Below are 23,283 nucleotides of genomic sequence, written 5' to 3' on the forward strand. Positions count from 1 at the left end.
GCAGTTAATTTGGGTAGGTTGAATATTTATTCTACTAAAGTAATCTTTCAGTTCGTCAAGTGGAATGTCAGGACTTGTCTGTCTCTGTTGATGTTTTCCTATTCCCAGAGCTCTAAGTTGGTCCCATGCGCGATTAGAATTTAAGTTGTTAGCTGAAATCCGAAAATATATGCATTTTAAAAATTTCTGATTAACTGCTTTGTGCGATTTCTTAAGATGCGGTTAGATTCGATGTCTGTGTCATCTAGGGTTTGTTTATAATGTCGAAATAACGAGTCACGGTGGGCCATCATTCTCTTGCCTTCATCATCTAGCCATGGACAAGAAGGACGAGAAACCTGTATTCGACGCGCGCGCAAGCGCGCGCGTGTGTGTTTGTGTGTGTATCTTTGCCGCATTATTTGTATAAACTGTCACTTCTTTATTGCTTATCACATGACCATTATTATTATAACATTACCGTATTTGTTCTAAACCAGAATATTGCATCCTTACTCAAAGTGTTTATTCTTGCATTCATTTCACTTCTACGCGGAATATATGAAATGCTGCAGTTATGTTGGGATGGGAGTAACAGAGGTAGCCGAGGGACCGGGGCTTGTCGTCCAAGGAGTCCAGACACCCCAGGAGTTTTAACGAAAGTTCTTTTATTGAGCATTTTATATATAATGTGCATTAATATTAGCTTCCGGAGTCCGACTCATTGGGTGAATGATCAGTGCTGAGGCCTTCGGTTCAGACGGTTCCGGGTTCGATTCCCGGCTGGGTCGGGGATTTTAATCGCGTCTGAATAATTCTTCTGTCTTGGAACTGGATGTTTGTCCCAACATATTCATAATCAGACAACATACTACATTACCAACCACCAAATAAACACACAACACTGATCACATCCCTCTATATAGGGTTGGCGTCGGGAAGGACATCCGGCCGTAAAACAGGGCCAAATCCATATGTGCGACACATTTCGCACCCGCGACCCCACAGATGTGGGAAAAGTGGGGAAGAAGAAGAAGGAAATTACTATTAGCTTCCGGAATCCGCACGAATCCACCACTCTTACTTGGATCCAAGGACACTCATTTCCTTTTTCGGTATTCTACACCACCTAAACTATGGAAGTTTCGACACCTATCAAAATAAAATTCTGGATGAATGGGCCCCCCCCCAAACTGAAATCCTGGCTACGCTACTGAACCAGATTGTACTACCAGAACGAAGGAGCGAATGACGTTCCAGATGTCTAACCCGTGACCGAACCGAAGACCCATCTACATACAATGGGAATGGAACAGCTGCACCAGGGACAACCATGAGCGAGCTAAGTCATTCATAACATTTTATTGCATAATTTTTGGTTTGCTTACACATGTACCTTAGGTATGTGCTGATGGCAATTGTAGACCGATAATATAGCAATGCAAGTGATGATTACCAACAAAGTGTAAGATAATTAAGTTCGAAGTTACGATTTAATAATATAGCAATAGTTTGTGCTATATCGACCTGATCATTTGAAAGAAGCGTGAGGTTTGTAGAGAAATATGAAACAGCTGATTGAAATGACATACTGGGAGATTATAGAGATTTCATTGAAGTAATGCATGAAGTTGACGTCACGTATGGTTGTGCGCGGTGTAGAAAGAAACATGGAATTACGCATTTGTTTGGTTCATAGAAAGGGCATTGAACTTCGTATGTAAGTTTTGAGAATCTGCGACTTGTAAATTTTATTAAGAATCTGTGTGGTATTTTATCGTAGTCGTCAAGTTGGGAAATGCGATATATTTTTATGGAGGCTACGGTGTTTATATAAGATTGATGTTGTTATGAGAATATGAATATGGTAATTAGATGAAAGTTTCGAGTTATGTATAGTGATTTGAGAAGGTTTTACGCGATGCAGGACTATCGTGTACCTGCAAGTTAAGTTATACCACACTACAAGTGAATTTTATGATTTATTTGCGTAAGAGTGCCCACACCGCGGGAGCTACATAAGCCAAGGTACGAACTGGATTTATTAGTATAGATGTATGCTCGTGACGAAATTGTATCTCAGTATAGATGACTTATTATGAACATAGAATAATGCGACTTTGAATAGCTGTAGTTAACCAGAAGTATTACGACACCGATATATATATGAGATTGTGTTTTCCAAACCTCGCAGCTTAGCGCTTCATGTCAATTGCAAGAGAGTAAAGTAGCTTGCATTGTGGTTGAATTTTATTGAAAGATAACTATTAAAAGGGACATTGAACCAATAAGGGCATGTGTGAGACAGCTAAAGATTACGCTGAAGTTAGATAGATAGCTAGATTGGTTAATATTCTCCGTTTTTGAACATACATTTCTTTAACGAACTTCAGCTAGGGAAAGGCTAGAGTAGGAGCCGTTTTTAACTGGCACTAGGAAAGAATGCCTTAGTTCGTAAGGAGTTTCAATGCACAATGAGATCGTTGCAACAAAATCATGTCTTCGGATTTTATTAAAACCTAACTTAATATACTCAGTTCTATTTTCGATTTCCTATAATTCACTCAGATCTACTTAAACGTAATTCCAATTAATTCACACTTAATTTATTAATCTATTTGTGATGCATTGCGGCTGGATATTGTATCCAAGTGAGATTGTTTAAATACGACTAAAGAAAGTGAACTTTCGGAACGAGTTAATTGTGTCGATGTTATACTTACATTGCAAATGCGAGGTGGACCTCAGATGTGTCCAGTGATCTGTTGTAAATGAGCAAATATTGAACTTCAACTTCACAAAGGAACTGATCATTTTAACAATTTAAATACTCAATATTATCTTTTGTTTGTCATACGAGCCAGCGCTGACTCATTTTCATTACGTATTTTCAGTTAATTTGAATAATGCGTTGCATAATATGAAGTTAGTTATTTAATATTTTATTAATAAATATCTTGTTATTTTTCTAATTGCCGGTGTCATGAGTTCTTTAATTACTGTCTAGATTGTAAGTTAACTACTAGCTAAGTAAGGTACCGTATAATTAAGTGTTTATTTAACAATGGCAAGTTTCTCTCGAGGTCAAACTCTAATTAGGTTGTCGGCGATGATTATCATTATGTCGTGAGTAACGATATATATCACCCGTGAGTTGGAATTCTCTTGGACTCACGTAAAGCGAATTCTACAGTAGGATTACATGTCCTACCTGCCATAAGTAAACCCTGAGGTATCCGCTGAGCGACTCCATTTCGTCAAACTAGGCTGCCCAACGACGTGTTAGAAATTGGAGGTATCGGGCAAAGAATGTTTAACCCGGAACGGTTGCACACTTATTACTTCTGTAAATGGTGTACGCTTCGAGAATATTTACGTTTTCGCAAAGTCACTCTATCAGCCGCTATATACTATTCTACAAACTGTAATGCACGATCTAGTTAATGATGGAATAAGATATTTTAAATTTAATTCGCATGAGCAAGTACCATCACCAGACGATGTGCTTCCTAATTCTTTTATGATCTTTGATGGTGTCGCAACAGAACAGCAAAACGTTATTCGTGCATTCTTTAGTATGGGTCGGCATAAATATGTTGATTGCATCTATTTGTGCCAAACCTATTCTCGTGTGCCTAAGCAGTTGATACGCGACAACGCAAATGTTATTGTGCTTTTTCGCCAAGATGAGCGCAACATGGGACATGTGTATAACGATCATGTTAACACTGATATGACATTCGATGACTTTAAACGTATGTGTGCTAAATGTTGGTCATTACACCGTTACAGCTTTTTAGTTATTGATAAAGAAAGTGATGTACAGCATGGACGATATCGCATGGGTTTCGATCATTTTATATGCATTAACACAGAATTACAGTAACTACTTGATTAAAAACCATCATCATGTTAACATCTAGCAAGGAGATCACAAAACATATCATCCAAGCTCGAAACAATATTCGACGGAAATTTAAGGAGCTTAAACGTATTCAAGCAGACACGGATTTATTTTTAAAAACACAACTAAGTACACCACTCAAAGAAATTTTTAATTCTACTTCATTACCGCAGTCTACTTCAAGTTTTGCTTCTATGCAAACATCATATCATAAAGAGAAGCATGAAGAAGAAAAGCATGAACAAGATAAGGAAGAGAAGAAGCAGGATGTAGATCAAGAAGAGGAAGAGGAAGATAAGGAAGAAGAAGAAGAAGAACTTAATGATACATCACCATCTAAGCGTGTTGAGTTTTTAACTACAGATGTTATTGCTGAAACACCTACTACATCGACGCAAAATCTACCATCTTTGTCTGAGGTTATGATTACACCAGATTATCGCAATCAGTTTAGAACTTTTATTCAAGATACCTATGGATCTCTCTTTGCACCTTATATAGAAAAACTTTTTACAGGACAAACTGACACAACCTACGGTATTCGCTACGAAGATGACTGTTTCCGGATAGGAAATTCAAATGTTAAGATTAATAACAACAAACTCATTGTAAAAGGTGTTACCTATAAACCTACGAAAGGACTCTTAGAACTTCTTTTCTCACGAATACCTGACAAGGATATAATTTTACAAGATGATCTTAAAAAATATAAAGCAATACTTTTTGCTACTGATGCAACACGACGTAATTACAAGAGAACAGAAGCTGTAAATGCGAATAAGAGTTACAAGTATCGTGAGTTTATTTCTAAGCTGTTTCCGACTGCACGTAGTCTTGATGTTATCTACAAGCCTTTGTTGCCGTATGTGGATGTAAGATACTGGAATGACCCAAACTTACTCGTTGAACGATTGCAACTTTTAAGAGCATCGCAAGAGGCTGGTCACACTGGTCACGGATCAGAAATTCTAGAAATAGAAAGAGAACTACGTTATGCCGGTATTATTTTGTAATGGCTTGTCAAGAGAAGATCTAACCTGTAAAGGTAAACATCGCACATGAGTTACATAAACCAGCACGTCGCACCTACTGTCGCAGACGCGTTATTACACGAGGAAAAGATGATCTCTGGCAAGCAGACTTAGTAGAAATGATTCCATATACCTCTAGTAATAAGGGGTATAAGTATCTACTTACTGTTATCGATGTGTACTCGAAGTTTGCTTTTGCACAACCCGTGCGTTCTAAAACAGCAGCTCAATTTAAAGAAGCATTTAAACATATTGTTGAAGAATCGAAACGCTGCCCTAGGTTTCTTCAAACTGATCAAGGTAAAGAGTTTTACAACAAGGATTTTTCTTCTTACCTCAAGTTATTTGGCATTCAACACTACTCTATTTTCAGCAATCTCAAGGCAAGTGTTGTAGAACGCTTTAATCGTACACTCAAAACAATGATGTGGCGAGAATTTACAGCGCAAGGTTCATATCGTTGTATTGATCTGCTACCTAGACTTTTATCTACCTACAACGATACACCTCATCGCACTATCGGAACAAAGCCACGTCTTGTTACAAAGAATACACCTCGTATAAATGCTATTCATCTTGTAATTAAAACAGCTGATCCACGTCGCCATCGCTTTAAAGAAGGTGATTTAGTTCGCATCAGCAAACACAAGTCTATCTTTGCAAAAGGATACACACCTAACTGGAGCACTGAAATTTTTCAAATCAGAAGTGTTAAGCTCACTAATCCAGTTACGTATTTACTTCGCGATCTCAGAGGACAGCCTATTGAAGGAGGATTCTACATCGAAGAACTGCAGAAAACAAAATATCCTGATCACTATTTAGTTGAACGTGTTATTCGACGTCGTGGCAATAAACTGTATGTTAAATGGCTTGGTTTTAATAACATCTTTAATTCATGGATTAATAAAGAGGATGTACTTTAAATCTAATGTGTGTTTTCTTTTAATCCTCTACGTTTCCTTTCTTCTAAGACACTAGGACATGCTGTAGGATTAAACAACACCTGTAATATGTTTTGACAATTCATATTTATTTTAGAATATATATACATACATACATTTTTATCCTTTGTTTATTTTACGGTCTTTGTCACTCAGTTTTCGTTTTATTACACCAACAACGACAAGTGCTGCTATATTCTTCTGAGCAGCTAAAGCACTAGGTAATAACACACACACAGCATAACTTTACGAAGCAGATTTTAACAGCTACACGACATACTCTATGCAGGCAGCATGTAACTACGTGTCAGGCGAACGTGTTCTAGGGCCGCAGGGGAGATGAAGCACGAAGAAAAGAAGATCAATCACTCTATTGATGAGTCCACGCCCAACATGCTTCCTCGTCTTTCTCACAGCACGTTTCTTCACCTTTTCCTTGTTTACTCTCTCCACAGCCATGATAAGTGTTTATAAGCGAAGACAACTCGTTAGTTTTAGGTCCGTGATACAGTTTAATTAGTTTACAAGTACGGCACTGTCTCACAGAAGGTCTTCTACCTAAACTCACGTGTTCATGATGTAAACTACACGTTTGAAGCTCTGACAAAACAGGATCTTGAGTCTACTCACGAGGCACCTTATCCCAAATCTTCTTTACCGCATTCGCAGCTACATTAACCAAAAATGCCTTTGGTAATGCATTTAACTCTTCTTCAGTAAAAGTGTTTAGTTTCTTTTTGCATGCATAAAACTTTACGATCGCCTTTTCAACTGCGTTACACTTAGTATCTGTTAGAAATGACTTGATGTCTTTACTCTACAAATGTTTCTTTTACGCTAAGGTTATTTCGACATTGCAGTTTACATATGTTGTTCACTTCCCGGCATGCACTGCAACACAACCAATCAAAGAGCATGCATACATGTTGTAAAGACTGTTTACTTGTTTCTCTACTGTGCTCTTTCGGAAGAGTTTTAAATGATGGGCACCCCAATTCATGCATGTCGATAACTTCACACGATGATGGTAGAAAATCACGCAACCATCATCACAACCCTTTAAAAGAACAAAATCTGCTCTTGACAAATGTGCATTCATCATTAAAGGTAGAATACGATAAGGTATTCCTTTTTCTTCCCACTTCAAACCTAAATTGTTTTCAATCCACTGAGTCTGCTTTTTATCTTCATCTGTTTGCAAACAGTAAGGGAACGGTGGACTAAATACTACACTAACAAGTTTTGGTGCCCACAACACACTGCAATCTAACACAGCCACCTCCTTAAACACAAATTTGTTTCCGTTTACTTTAAAGCCTTGCACATCAACTATTAATGTTTTAATGTTTTCGTCATGTTTGCACTCCACTCTCTATCACTGTTTCTGGAAGGCTAAAGCTTTTAGTCAACGAACGGGTTTAAACATGTACAATAACGTCATCACTGCAGCGCATGCAAACTCTTGTTTTTATGATGCATACTTATTGCATTCCTTTACACCGACTTACTCTTAAGAAAACGGACAAGTCTAAACATGCATGATAACGTCATCACTGCAGCACGTGCTTACTCTAGATTTCCCGATGCGTGATTAAACCACATTTCAAAGGTATCTAGCTAAAGAGAGCAGCACTGTGCTCTGTTGATTAAAGATGGCGGATGACGGCTGTCAAAAAAAGCACATGGCTTTGTTTCCAAACAAGAGCACGTGGAATTTGCCGCCACCACATTTCAAGCTAAAGAGGGCAGCACTGTGCTGAAAGATGGCTGCTGTCAAAAAGCATTTTTCAAATTATCCGCCACCACATTTCAAAGGTAAGTAGCTAAAGAGGGCAGCACTGTGCTCTATAGATTAAAGATGGCGGATGACAGCTGTCAAAAAGCACGTGGATTTGTTTACCGATTCAAATCTCGCGCTAGTGAGGTTAAGTTGGTAGCACTAAGGTTTAGGCCCGCCAAGATGGCAGCACTGCGGATGACAGGTGACGAATTTGCAGCTACTGCGATAAAGAGTGCAGCACAGTGCTCTGTGGTTTAAAGATAGCGGATGACAGCTGTCAAAAAAGCACGTGGCTTTGTTTACCACGCGCTAGTTAGGTTAAGTTGGTACTACTGAGGTTTAGGCCCGTCAAGATGGCAGTACTGAGGTTAGCGATGCGTTGTTGTCTGTCAAAAAGCACGTGGCTGTCAAAAAACACGTGGCTTTGTTTACCTCGCGCTAGTTAGGTTAAGTTGGCACTACTGAGGTTTAGGCCCGTCACGATGGCAGTACTGAGGTTAGCGATGCGTTGTTGTCGATGACAGCTGTCAAAAAGCACGTGGCTTTGTTTACAAATTCAAATTTCCCGCGGGTGGTGGAGGAGACCTCTGGGAGGCCTCTGGCTGTGGTGGTGGTGGAGGAGGCATCTGGGAGGCCTCTGGCTGTGGTGGTGGTGGTGGAGGAGGCATCTGGGAGGCCTCTGGCTGTGGTGGCGGTGGAGGTGGAGGTGGCCTCTGGGAGCCTGCGGTGGCGGTGGCGCCAGAACCCGCTTATTATACTACTATTATATGCATTCCAGCGCATAAAAATATTCCCGGTAATGAAAAAGCGGATAAAGCTGCCAAAGAATCATCACTGCTCAACACCCCTCCAATGACATTTATGTCTCCAGTTACCGATCTAATTCCACTACTAAAGAAACATCAAAAAGCAACATGACAACAGTTCTGGAATGACACTGCAAGAATAAAAGTGTAATTCTATTACAGAATCCAACCCTCTCTGCCAATCCAACACTGGTATCAACGATCAACTTACACACGGCCTCATATAATAAATATTATTCGGCTACGTTTCAACCATTCGCTTACACCAATGTATAAGTATCGTTTCAATATTGTCAACCAACCGATATGTCAGTGTGGTTCAAATGAGGCGGATGAAAATCACCTCGTTCTCCAGTGTCCGTAATATATTCAGGCTCGAACACGGTTAATTGCGAGTCTAATACGTTTGCGACTACCGCTTCCAACAAGTGTTGATTGTCTTGTTTACAACCCGACACCTGATGTAATATACATATTAAACAGATTTTTAGGTGATGCGGAAATCATACTATAAAAATTCCACATGGTTAACGTTTCATTAATAGTTGTGTCATTTACAAAGTCTTCATAACACTCCCTACTATGCCTACTTTAGATTTGATTAGGTTTTGTTAATATATAAAACTCTAGCAGAAACTGAGAGCAATGTTCGCACTGCTACTGTCATTTGTCGACTCTGGCTCATATGTAATACTGCGTTGTTCTTTTGTTGGAAAGATCCATATTCAGTAGGTGACATGCTCGTTAGTAGGTACGGTTTAGGGTAACACGGCGTTGGTAATAACACACGTCCTTGGTAAGCTTTCATTATACATTGAGCAATATCTACATGACAACCCTCTATTTGTGTTATCCCAACCTTAATACTACATCCTTTAGTTGTTGTGTTATATTCTCTGTTCTACCCAATTGTAGACCCGTTCTCGTATGTACAAGTAGAAGACGCCAAGATGATTCACTTCGGCGTGAAGTGTGTGTCCACGTGGTTACTCAAGACCAACTACAATATATCAGACCTTAATGCAGCTATCGATATTAGCTAAAATGGCGGCCCGATCGGTTTGTTCAAATGTAAACATGAGCATGTGCGAAGCATCTGTTTAGTTCTTTCTGTTGGTTTGGATTGATTAGAAAACGTTAGTGTAGTCATTTTTTTAAATATGGTTTTAAAACTATTTTGATATATTAGGACGTGTCGATCGTATTGTATGCCTGGATGTAATTCATATTACAGGAGATGCATTCGCATTCAGATCAAGTGTACTCAATGCATCGTGACGATTTCGTAGTTACAAGTAATTTATTACGGTGCATTAAAACATTCGAGGATAAATTTTTCAATAGAGAGGATGTGTTCCGTGTAATTGATGAGCTGCCTTTTCCGGATAAGGCCAAAAGTCTGTGTTGGTGCCAATCCTAGTACATTTCTCAATTACTATACCTTTTGAGTATTTTAAGAGTGAGGTTATAAAAAGTGATAAAGCTATTTATTCATCTGTGAATGAAGATTATATTCTCCTTGTAAAATTAGAGGACAAGGTATCAATTGATATACTGTCCCTTACAGTACGTATTTACGTTGCCAACGATGTGGGTGTTAAAGTGCTTTAAACGAAAATAAATATGCTACCAGAGAATTTCAAGTTCATTCTCCTATAGCAGTTTGGTGGACCATTAGGCCCTCTCAGAATCATTGTTATGAGAGAATTGAAATTCGCGACGAGGTTATGATTCTAAAAATTTTCTTGAACGAGGTAGGCTATTATAGGCCTACTTAAAACGTATGGTAATAGAAAGGTCATTCAAATAAATGTATTTATAAAACAAGTATTGATTTATAGGAAGAAGAATTACGGTCTGGAATAATTTACCAAGGGTGCTTCCTATACCAATTCGATAAATTTCCAATTTCTTTGAAATCACTTAAGTACTAAGTAGACAATTGATACGTAATCTGCCACTTGGTTGACAGCCCTAAATTCAGATCATAGGTGAGCTATTAATTGACTGAATTGAAACGTATCAAACATTCCCCCCAGGACTGTTATTTTAGAATGCAATCCTATATTACCTATTTCCTTTACCATACTAGTTCATAGAAAATATGTACCGTATATTTTGAATTATCCACATATTGCTTATCTAAACATAGGCTGTTTCTAGATAGTGTTGGTCTATTAACCAAAGTAAAGTTTCTGTTCGTTATTATTGACAGCTCATCAATTCGATACGATAATCAAAAGAGTATGTTTATATATCAAAGGCGTGTTTACATGGAACCGATGCGTCGGCCATGTTGTTTTTGTATTAAGGTCTGATATTATTGTAGATGGTCTTGGTTTACTCCTAAGTCCATTACCCTTACACCCACAAGATGTAGATTTTCACCCATGCTAGTGATCTTTGTTCTAAAGTACTTTCTGAATAGTCCTACGTTTCATTTCATACATGATAATAAACAAGAAGTTCACAGTTTGACCATCTTTAACATCTGTGAGATAAAGTGTTTATTAGTCACCATAACAAGTGTTTCTGAGTATTCGGATGTCTTTCATTTATATATTATATTAGTTTTATTGTAGCCAAATGGCCATGTAAGTAAGTACATTAATTCTAACATTTCCAAGCCACATAGGTCTCATTCTTCTGAACAGAATTTAGTCAATGATTTCCCTCTATTTGGACATGTTAAGACGTGGTATCTATCACATTCACGATCGCACAATTTACACATGCATCCGAATTCAGGTTCATGAAATGTTTTGGTTTTGCAGAGCTTAAAGTGAAAGTCATGAACAGCCAATCTAATTACAATATGTCTTAATTCGTAGTTCGCTTCCATCCATCCCCGCGTTGTCTTAGCATCTGTTGCATTGAAATCTAAATCTTTCATTTATAAAGTATTGGAACTGGGTGTTAGTTAAATACCGAGCCCAACCAAATATCAAGAAAAAAAGAAAGAAAGGAAAGAATACTCTTTGATGCTTAATATTTAGTATTCTTTGGTTGGGTCCACTTATTCTCTTTGGTGTTCTCAATTGGTTTTCTATTGGACCGCCATATTTGAATCTACTTGAAAGCCACGTCCGCCATATTGTAAGCGACCAAATCGAGTGGGCTTGTGATGAAGCAAGTACAGAGGCTGCGGGAATAAAAACCGTTTCACAGTTTTCTTTATTAGGGAAGCACTCAAAGATGCGTAATGTCTGTTTAAAAGGACATTAAAAAATACAAGATACAGGCTACGTACTTACATATTGTATAAAGAAAGAAAATTAGCGCATTTCCACTAGTCCGAATTACAAAACAAATCACAAGACATTGCCAAAAATTTAGACCCACTTACAGGGAATGAAAATATAGAACAGAAAACCTTGAGCAAAGCAATATAACAACATCGAGAAATAATTCATATAACTTTAATAATAATAATAATAATAATAATAATAATAATAATAATAATAATAATAATAATAATAATAATAATAATAATAATAATCATAATAATAATAATAATAATAATAATAATAATTGTACCGGGAGGTACACCTCCACTCCGCTAATTTAAAATGTGCGCCAGTTGAAACTCCTCTGCTGGAGGAAGTCTGAACTTTATCTACGCTATTAATTCTTTACCTTCTCAGAAGATGTCACCACGTGGAAAATTTTGAGTTTTTGAACTGTGTCATTTTTGATGTGTTTTTGTTTCGCTTGAAGTAAGAAGTGTGAACTTTCTCTTCTAGAGGACACTACTGAAGATCAACAATAGTGCACCCTAGTGCGGAGTCAAAGAACTATTTTGTTGGAGAAATTTTTATTTCAAATGTTTGTTTCTTGCTAAATTTCTTTCTGTTATTGTTGAAGTTGGCTGTATACCCCTCTTTCCCCCTTGTTTTAGATTTATCCAATCCCGAATTTCTTTTAGTAATTTCCGACCAATCCGATGTATCTTCCCCCATCTTGGATATGTTTCTGTACCCTAGCCAATAAAGTAATTGTGGGCGGGTGTTTTCATTCCCCTAACGCCTAGAAACTTCCGCGAGAGGATTTAAACTGCTGATTTTAGGGTCTCCGGGCCACTTCTGTTCCATCTTTCAGTGTATAAAGTACATAGCAGGAGGCGGGAAGCGCCTCTTTCTTCGGCAGCGGTCATCAATAAGGTAATGGCCGATTAATAAATTCTTTCTTTGCTAGCTCAGCAGTTTAACTCTCGGGGCGGGTGCGAAGCGTTCCTCCATGTAACCTTTTCCTAAAATGTAACGATATTTTCTTCTATTCTCTTTTAAGCTGCATATTGGGATAGAGAGTGCTAACCCTCTCGAGCTCCCACTCACATTGTCTTGAGGTGAACTTATTTTCTCAACCTATTCTTCGTTAATGTAAAACAAATTGCTCTTTTCTAAAGTCACCTCGGATACCACAAGATGGCGCCAACTGCTGCTGTTGTGTGAAACGCCTCTCCAGTAATCTCGTTAATTAGCAAGATTAACAGCCAACAAGTGCCATTTGTGACTTTCTCAGTGTAACTAAACTGTCATTGACCTGAAGCATCATTCAGTATGTCCGCGAAAGAAGCTATTCGTCGTGTAGCGTCTATTGAAGATGTTATGAAGGACTTCCAAGGCCGCCTGGAACACGTCGCAAGCTGCACCTGCCGCGCGGATGAGCTGCAGCGGCTAAAGGCTGAGTTCTCCCAGTTCCAAGAAAAGGTGTCTAGTGAGTTGAAAGACATAACAAAAAAACTGGAATTTACTGAACAGCGCCTCGAACAACAGGCCGAGCTGCTTGATGAAGCTGAACAGTACAGCCGGCGGAACTGCTTAGTGCTGCATGGTATTCCAGAGGTGCCGGCAGAGAACGTTTATGATAAAGTTATCAACACGATGAAGGGCAAGTTAAATGTAGATATAACTATGTCTGATATAGATCGTTGCCATCGTTTAGGAGTGCTAAAACGAACCACAGCTCAGGTTGTTGCTACGGGTAAGCGCCCTATAATTATAAAGTTCGTGCGTTACCATGACCGGGACAGAGTTTGGAGGGCCAAGCGGCTGTTAAAAGGAACTGGCCTTCTACTGACTGAATCCCTGACAGGTATCAGAAAAACTATTCTAAACAGGGCACGTGATCACTTCGGACTCCGACGGGTGTGGACACAGGACGGCCGCATTGTTGTTTTGAAAGACAATGGACAGAAAATGTTTGTTAGCAGCATGGCACAATTAATAAGCCTTATGTGAGCGACGAGATTGACTAGGAAAAACAATGAGTGATATAATAGCGTATACTGTTTGTGTATGTGAATGTGATAGTGTGTGTGAGAGTGATTGTGTAAATATTTCTGGAGGTGCTTATGAAACAACTAGGGTGAGTAGTTTGAATTTTTCTGTTGACAATGGCTAACGTAAATGAGTCAATTATTTATACCGAACAGCATGTCCGTGATGTCATTGACACTATCCCTCTTCATTGTCGTCCGCCTTCACCCTTACCTTCCCCTTCACCAGCTGTGGCAGGAGACATTCTTAAGGAAATGTTAGCTCCCCACCAACAATATTTTCAGTGTTGTCATATCAATGCACAATCGCTTCTTTGTCACTTTGACGAAATACAGGCTCTATTTAGTAACAGTAACTTGCATTGTATTTGTGTAACAGAGACATGGTTACAGCAGTCACTCAAATCTGATCTCGTAAAGCTGAATAACATGACGTTACATCGCCTAGATCGTTTAAATCGTGTAGGGGGCGGTTGCGCTATATATTGCCGTAGCGACTTAAAAAGTAAAATAATTATGACCTCAGATCCTAAGACTCCATTTCGACCTGAATTCATGTTTGTTGAACTCTTGGTTAATAATCAAAAACTACTGATCGGAGTGGTATACAAGGCGCCGGACATACAACATATATCTGACCTAGAAGTGGCATTATCGAAGTTAACTCCGCTGTACGAAAACATAATCATTCTTGGTGACTTCAATACTAATCTCCTAGTTACAAGTAACGAATCAACATACTTACAAAACTTATTCCATGGCATGGATTACAATATACTGACACTAGACGCGACTAACCATGTTCACAGAATAAACCACACGTCTCACACACTGATTGACCTTATTATAACAAACAATCCGCAGAAAGTGGTAAAACATGGACAGCTGGCTGTACCAGGTATTTCGACCCACGATCTCATATACTTATGTTACTCTCTCAAGGCACCAAAGTACAAAACCAGGTACATAATGCGAAGAGACTTCAAGCATTTTAATACTGAGATAATACGAAATGAAGCATATCAATTGCCGTGGAATGACATTCTACTGACTAATGACATTGATGATAAGGTTGACAGACTGAACTCTTTAATATTAGGACTGTATGACAAACACGCTCCGAAGAAGCAAATTCGAGTTTCTCACCCTTCGTCTCCTTGGCTAACAAATGAAATTAAGTCGGTCATGGCAAATCGTGATGCTTGGTATAGGCGATTTAGGCGAACTGAAAGCACTAGTGATTTCGAAAATTACCGTATTCTCCGAAATCAAGTTAAGAAATTAATTCGTAACAGCAAGTATAAATATATTCAAGAGATAACAAACAGACGAAATTCAGCACTAATATGGAAACATTTGCATCAGATGGGTATAGGTCGCAGCCTGACCATGCAGACACCCAGTATACCACTTGATGACCTAAATTCTCATTTTACGAAAGCAGCATACACTAATAATGATATTACTGACAATAATGACTATGATGCTAACTATCCTAATAATGATAATAATAATAATAATCAACCAGTTGATGACCTAACTAATGATGATATTAACGCCATAAATGCTCATTCCCGAGTAAATCAAGTAAAATTCACTTTCAAAAAAGTTGGGGCGAACGATGTGAAGCGTGTAATTTACTCCCTCAAGTCTGATGCTCCCGGTAATGATGACATACCATTATCTTTCATAAAAAATATTATTGGTGCCATATTACCTATTCTGACGCATATATTTAATCATTGCCTTGTACAGGGAGTATTCCCAACTGTGTGGAAGCACGGTATCGTCATTCCTATTCCTAAGAAGAATTCTCCTAGTTTACCATCAGATTATCGCCCTATATCCATTCTCCCACCCCTTTCCAAAGTACTAGAACGCTTGGTACACGAACAAGTCCTCACTTACTTGACTAACTTCTCACTGCTTGACCCTTACCAATCTGGTTTCAAGAAAGGACACAGCACAACGACTGCCCTACTGAAAGTAACTGATGATATCCGACAGGCAATGGACACTCGACAAGTGACTGTACTGGTTCTACTTGATTTTTCTAGTGCTTTTGATACTGTTGTTCCTCAACTGCTACTTTCAAAATTGGATTCATTAAATTTCAGCAAGACGGCAATAAACTTTTTCAGTTCGTACCTCAAAAATCGCCGTCAGTGTGTCAAAGTAAATAATAGCAGATCTGAGTGGCTTAACAAACCCCTCGGTGTCCCCCAAGGGTCTGTACTTGGACCATTGCTGTTTGCAATTTACTTACACGATGTTGCCAAATCGATTACACATTGCAAGTATCATCTTTATGCTGATGATCTGCAGATCTACTACCACTCAAGAACTGATAAAATTCAGAGTGCTGTAGAAAAAGTTAATGCTGATTTAAGTCTCATAAGTAATTTTGCATTGAGTAACAATCTCAAAATTAATCCTCTTAAAACGCAAGCAATAATCATTGGTACTTCAAAAAACTTACACGTCTTAAAACAATACGAAATTCCTCCTGTAGCACTAAACAATACCATTATTACATTTTGTGAAACAGTTATGAATCTTGGTGTGGCTATAAGCGAAACATTGAACTGGTCGCAACATGTGATGAAAGTGTGCCAAAAGGTATATCAAAGCCTGCATCCTCTGAAGCGGTTTAAAAATATATTTCCTCGGTCCTTGAAAATAAAGCTCATTCAATCACTCTTGTTTCCAATTCTCGAATACTGTGATACAGTTTTTATTGATATCAATAACGAGCAAAGCATGAGACTGCAACGTGCCCAAAATGCATGCATCAGGTATGCATTCGACATACAACCATATGCCCATGTATCCCCATTCTATACACAATTATCTTGGTTACGACTGAATGACAGACGTAGACTCCACGCAACTACTTTGGTGTATTAAGTGCTTTCTGAAAACACTCCTCCTTACCTATCCACCAGATTTCGCTACCTTAGTTCCCTGCACCTGTTCAATACCCGGTCAGGCTGTACGCTAGAAATTCCTGTGCATCGAACCGCAACCTACAATAGATCGTTCACTATCACCGCCACGAGCTGGTGGAATGAACTCCCCAATGACATCAGGGAAGCTAAATCTAAGACAAAATTTAAAATCCTTTGCCAGCGTCATCTTTTAAGCACTTCCAGTCTTTCTTGAGTGTGAATGGGATGCATGAATGAGAGTGAATATGGTTGTTTATTGCAATGTGTTCCTGTATATAATTTAGTTATACTTTACTCACCTTAGTTTAGTTAGTGATACTTAAGTTGCTTTAGTTATACTTTAGGTTGTAAAGATTTCATATGTTTAAATTTTATGTAAAATATACATTGTATATACATGAAGTGGTTAAGTGTAAGAAAGGGCCGGGAGCCCTAACTTCGCCACAATAAAGACGCTTTAATAATAATAATAATAATAGTAGTATGGGATTAGCCCTTGCATTAGTGGCCTAGAGCCAGATTAGGTTTTTTTTAAAACAAGTGTATTAGGAGTGCAGATTGCCTCCTCTCAAATTGTTATTTTAGAGGTCATGTAATTGCCCCTTTTCATTTAATAGACCTCAGTAGGTTGGGTATTGTACCCCTGTGTCTATGTTCAGTGAGGACAACTTGAAGGTGGAGTTTGGTGTGGCCTGGGAGAGGCTTAAATTTTGAGAGCGAGTGGCTCTTTTGAAAATTAAGTGTTGTATGCCTCGTGGAGGCTTTTCTGTGTAATTTGGAGCAAGGGCTCCTAGGTATGAATGGGGTTTTCTGCCCCTCTGTTAAAACTCGTGTTTGGGGTAAAACTGAGCTGATTGCCCAAGCTGTGTAAAATCAGGGCGCGAAGCCCAATTCCTGTAAATATTGTAACTACCCTTTTTGACTTGCTACCTTGTACCTGCCATGCTTGTTATTTCTTGTTTTTGAAAAGAAAATATAACCTTGTTAAATTTTAAATTAATTTTGCTTTCGTAGCTGGAGACCTATTCACACCCGCACCATTTTTCACCTCTACCTACCACGGAAAAACTCCGTAACAATAATAATAATAATAATAATAATAATAATAATAATAATAATAATAATAATAATAATAATAATAATAATAATAATAATAAATCCTGATATATTTCCATTTACCTGGAATTGGCATTTTGTATGGATTTAGCCTAATTTTACGACCGGATGCCCTTCCTGACGACGCCAACCCTAGGTGGAGTGATGTATTTACTATTGCGTGCTTCTGTAGTGGTTTGTAGAATGTTCTGTTGTGTGTAGATGAAGAAGGTTATCCAGTCCCGGATCCTGAGGAATTAACTGTCGACTACCCGGTTAAAATGCTCAACCCGGTCGAATCTGGTGCCCTCTGAACCAAAGGCCAGCATGCTGATCATTCAGCCAAGAAGCCCGACACTAAACAACTTGGCAGGTTAGATCCTGGCTCAGTACGATAGTATTTAGGTGCTCAAATCCCTCAGAACTCCTGCGGGACAACATTCCGGCACCTCGGCTTATCCGAAAAAGTAGTTAGTAGGGCGTAAAACTAATAATAATTTACAAAAAATAAGTATTCTGGAGCCGTGTGGTACAAGGTTTGAAGTGAACAATGGTGTAATAAAGTATCCCTTAATAATAATAATAATAATAATAATAATAATAATAATAATAATAATAATAATAATAATAATAATAATAACAATAAAATAAGAACAAGAATTTGTGGGATAAACAATTCGAAATAATTGCTAAAAAAAGAGAACATTTCTTCTTGTGATAATGATCTTAAATCACATAAGCTAACTTTCCTGAATAATTCACTTCGATTATCTTTGGAAGAAGATTATGGTAACGCCGATTTTTTATTTGCCTTATGTAGCACCCACTTAGACACGCCTTATAGCTACGATGGGATAGGAAAAGGCTAGGACTGCGAAGGAAGTGTCAGTGGCATTAAGGCACAGCAGCCCCCGTATTTGCCTGATGTGAAATTGGGAACCACGGAAAACCAGCTATCAGTGCTGCCGGCAGTGGGATTAGAACTCACTATATCCCGAATGCAAGCTAAGAGCTATATACCGCGAACCACGTAGCCAACTCGCTCAGTAGTAGTGGTGATGTAGGACTGAAAGTCCTCATATTACTCCGTATCGTTGGATGAGGGGATGGGGTGACTAGGAAATTCTAAATATTGTAGGTGTGGCGTTGGACAGCAGGCGTCTTGTAACATCGTTGTTCACTTTATATATATTTTCAAAATGCTGGGGAAATGTGCTCTGTAGGATACAATGTAATAATAAATAGTGGTATTGGTTTTTCGTCCTACCGACTACTTAGTACGGTTTTCGGAGAAGCTGAAGTGCCGGAGATTTGCCTCGGTGGAGTTCCCTTACGGGCCGGTAAATCTACTGACACAAATGTAACCTATCTGAGCACCTTCAAATACCAAATACAAGAAAATAAAAGTAGGCCTAATGTACACGTGCTGGATTGTGCTACACAGGCAACGTAATTCTGCTAATCGCCCAAAACTGTGTACTTTAGTAAAAAAAGAATCTTATCTAAAATATGATATTTATTCTTCATGTTTTCTCTACAATTTATGCAATTGCATGCCACACACGTAGAGAGCATATTTTCTTCGATCTAATCTATTAGAAGTATCGCAGCGTATGCGGAGAAATTATATGAATGGCGCTTAAACTATGGAGTCGCTATTTCGCCTTGGCACCACCCAGAGCACTGTAGCACCCATGTTAGCCACTCTATAGTCCTCTTTCTAGCTCGTTGGTTTTATTCATGAGTCTTGATTCTCTGTATTGTGTCTGGGTGAAATAACGAGCCCACATCAACTTCAAGAACAAGAACAAGTCTTGATCCCTGTGGGAAGAGTTGTACTTATGTAACATATTTTGAACAGTTTGCAAATAACTGATGATCGCTGTTTTGAAGGATCGAGGATGCGATATATACACGGGATAGTAGTAAGGTATTTATTGATAAATTATATTATTTCAATGAAACTTCAAGGTCAAAGTCACGGGCGCCATTGTGTTTCGTTTTCGCGGGTATTTGTATGGCGGCAAGATGGTGTGTAGGGAGAGTATACAAGAACAGTTCTTGAATTTGGGTGTAAACGTTTCTGATTCAGTTTTAGACAGATGTGAGTATTTATTTTTATTTTCGTCACGTAATTATTTCGTTTATTATAATTTTATTGTTCGTAGTGTGTTCCCTCTTATTCATGTTCGGTATCTGTACGAGCCGGCGTTAGTATCTTCGATTTTATCATGGGTTAATCAATGTACTCTTGATTTTATTTCGTACCTGTTATTTGTTCCATATAGGGTTCACTGTAACGAGTAAGTTAGTTTCGCGAAATGCAAATAGAACATGATGTGATTCAAATTGAGGGGTACCGTAGCTGAACCGAACAAAGAACTGTGAAACTAATTATATGTGAATAATTTAAATAGTTATATAATGCTAAGTGTCACTGTTGCAGATAATTAGATTATTTGGCTGATTTATTAGAGTTCGAAGATTATTAAATTATTTTGATGTTTTTTTTCTCCCGACCGTGTGTTTGCAGTGTTCAGCAGGCCCTATGTTACTTTTGTAAATAATACCAATATTTGGATTAAGTTTACTATAAATTGTTAAGTTTATAGTTAAATTTGATAAGACTCACGGTTACTGTGTCAATCCTCTTTTCCCTTTGTCATGTTTGTCACCAAGGTTGTCACCTTTACATTCTCGAAAAAATATGGCCGTACATGGTTCTTTATTGAAGCGTAATGTTTTTTAAAATGCTATTTGTTTGGGGCGTCGACCGGCAAAGATCTATCGCTCCTACTGTCACTATATGTTGTGAACCTGCGTGTCAGAAGTGTAAGTGTTGAATGTGAGGAAAGGAATGTTAAGACAACACAAACCCCCAGTCCTCAGGCCAGTGATATTAATTATTTACAATTAAAAATCTTTGGCCCGGCCGGGAATCGAACCCGGGGCCGCAGGTTGACAGGCGAACGCGTTGCCTCTTACGCTGCGGGGCCGGACAAGCGTAATGTTACAAATATGCTATGTTGCGAGATTTTTTACCTCTAAGATGTGAAAAAGTAAAAATATGTTGTGTTTCTGATGTAGTGTTGGCTACCGAATGCATGATTCGAAGCAGTGTATCGATTCATTCAAGTGTCCGAGTGAATCGATTCACAGGAAAGGGGAGCTCATGGCACACGACCCAGCTTACTCCCAGCGGACAGTGCTGAGTGGCGCACTCACTGGACGTTGACGTGGAGCTGAGCTTCTGCTGCAGCGAGACAGTGTATCATGGCTCATAGAAAGAATCGTGAACAAGCGCGGCTCAGTGAGATACATGATACACACGGCTCTTTATCGGCTCACTGGACACGCGGAGAGCCGAGCTTCCGCTGTAGCGAGGCATACAGTGAATCATGGCACATCGAAAGAATCGTGAACGAGCGCGGCTCAGTGAGACACATGATACACACGGCTCCTTATCGGCTCACTGGACACGCGGAGAGCCGAGCTTCCGCTGCAGCGCGACATACAGTGAGCCATGCTAGACTGAAAGAATCGTATGCCATAATGGACTCTCAAGCTCAGATCATTTGAAAATAATACCCATTTGCATTCACTGTCCTCTTCTTACAGAGAGGTTTAAGTAATAGATGGATTTATTTGCAGTGTTAAAAAGGTAGTCGCAACATAATTCTGAAGTAGCTAGTAAGTAGGTAGGCTATTAGGTTATACTATTTATTAGTTTAATGAATCTTAGTATTATAACTTAGTTGACATTTGACAGTTAAACTCTACTCTAGTCTGCCCTATGACTATGAGTCATGCTCATGAGTCATGAACACTCAAAAGTACCTGTTTTATATTGGGAAGAACGGCTCAGTATTCTCTCAGTTCATATGTCACATCGTTGCACAAGACTTCAATCATATGTGGACAGACGCAATAACAGTATGTTGATTCAGAAAACCAGCGGGCTAATGTACATCTCGGGTAGCCTATACAAAATATGACGATTTAAAAAAACCTCAGCTGATAGAAAAATACTTTTAAAAAAAAGACTGAGCGAGTTGTCGTGCGGTTAATATCGCGTGGCTGTGCGCTTGCATTCGGGGGATGGTGGGTTCGAATCCCACCGTCGGCAGCCGTTAAGATGGTTTTTCCGTAGTTTCCCCATTTTCACACCAGGAAATGCTGGGACTGTACCTTAATTCAGGCCATGGCTGCTACCTTCCTAACCTTTCCCACCCTGCGTCGCCGGAAACCTTCGATGTATTAGAGTAGCTAGCTTTTTTTCTAAAAAAGGAGTTCATAGTATGAAGGCCAGGTGGCAGCTGCGAGCACTGAATGCTGTTGCTGCTGTCTTACCAGCACATACTACACAGATGCAGTAGGAGCGGTGACTAATGAGCCGTGAATCGGATCACTGTATCGATTCAGTAACGTGAATGGAATCAAATGAATCGATTCAGTAAAATGAATCGAATGTCCCATCACTAGTCTGATGTGCCACAGAAGTCGTGTTCGCGTCACCCAGTGGCACGCGTGTCATAGGTTCGCCACCCCTGACAGTCTAAAACCGATGTTCAACCGGCCATGTTTAAACACTGCCGAGAGCACTGTTTAACCTCAAATTTTAGGAGTGAATCACAATCTGAAGTAAGTTATGCACAATGAAACATATGGCATAAGGGGCAGTCCGGTAATTGTCAACCTGACTACAATTCTTGGCAACCGATACATATATTTTTTATATCTGGTATAATTTCCCCGGAACTGTAGGTCACTTCGGCTACATTCGTATCAGAATAACTTGTTCCGATCGTCTGAGGGCCGTCACATACATCACTCGGGAGGAATTCAGTTATTACATTTACTGTCAAAAAGTAGGTTTTGTGTGTGTGTGGGTTTTTTCTTTTTTTCTTCAGGTAGTCGCTATGCTGATTCAGGTAATTTTTCAGCAACTGTGAGATAGGAAAAAGGCATGGACTGGGAAGGAAGAGTTGTAGGTTAAGGTACAGAAGCAGACTATCTCCAGTTTACTTGTAGGTGCCGTCATATGCTATTAGATATGTTCTTTAGGTTACCAGGAAGGAGTAGAGGTGCGAAAATATTAGGTTTTTGTACTATTACCTGACATACAGAACACTGAAGAGTACGCTATATAGGACTGGTAGAGCACATGGCGACCATGTTTACTTGGCGACGGAGGGGTGATAACGTCATACCTGACATCGTAGGGTTTTAGAGACAGGGAATTAATATTCGAAAACTAAGTCCAAATTTTCGCTGCTGCACATGCGTGACTAATTAAAAATTTTTAACATTCCACCGTGGACAAGAAAAATGTACCTCTATAGACAGCACGTGTGGTACACCTGCGAGAATGTGATGTAAGCAAGGGCCCCCAACCCTTTCTCGTAGAAGGAATGGGGCGTAACACCCGCCGCGGTTCTTATGAGCTTGGTTTCATGTAAATATATACATATCATGCGTGGCTCGTAATGGGTTATTAAAAAAATGCATAACCCTAGCA

At 39.0% G+C, this 23,283-nt stretch overlaps 1 protein-coding gene across 2 annotated transcripts in view; it reads left to right on the plus strand.

The window, feature by feature from the left end:
• Positions 1 to 19,554: 19,554 nt before the first annotated feature.
• Positions 19,555 to 23,283, plus strand: part of PolA2 (DNA polymerase alpha subunit B) — a 153,242-nt gene continuing 149,513 nt past the window's right edge. Inside the window, exon 1 of one of the 2 annotated variants that reach the window (XM_067152543.2) lies at positions 19,555 to 19,695. Coding sequence is in view for 1 of the 2 variants with exons in the window: in XM_067152542.2 (XP_067008643.2) it covers positions 19,794 to 19,869 (76 nt within the window). In the remaining variant the exon portion in view is untranslated. Of the gene's footprint in view, positions 19,696 to 19,725; positions 19,870 to 23,283 lie in introns of those variants that run through there. The other variant, XM_067152542.2, reaches the window with a different exon arrangement.

The sequence above is a fragment of the Anabrus simplex genome, chromosome 8 (assembly GCF_040414725.1).
Source record: "Anabrus simplex isolate iqAnaSimp1 chromosome 8, ASM4041472v1, whole genome shotgun sequence".
NCBI lineage: Eukaryota > Metazoa > Arthropoda > Insecta > Orthoptera > Tettigoniidae > Anabrus > Anabrus simplex.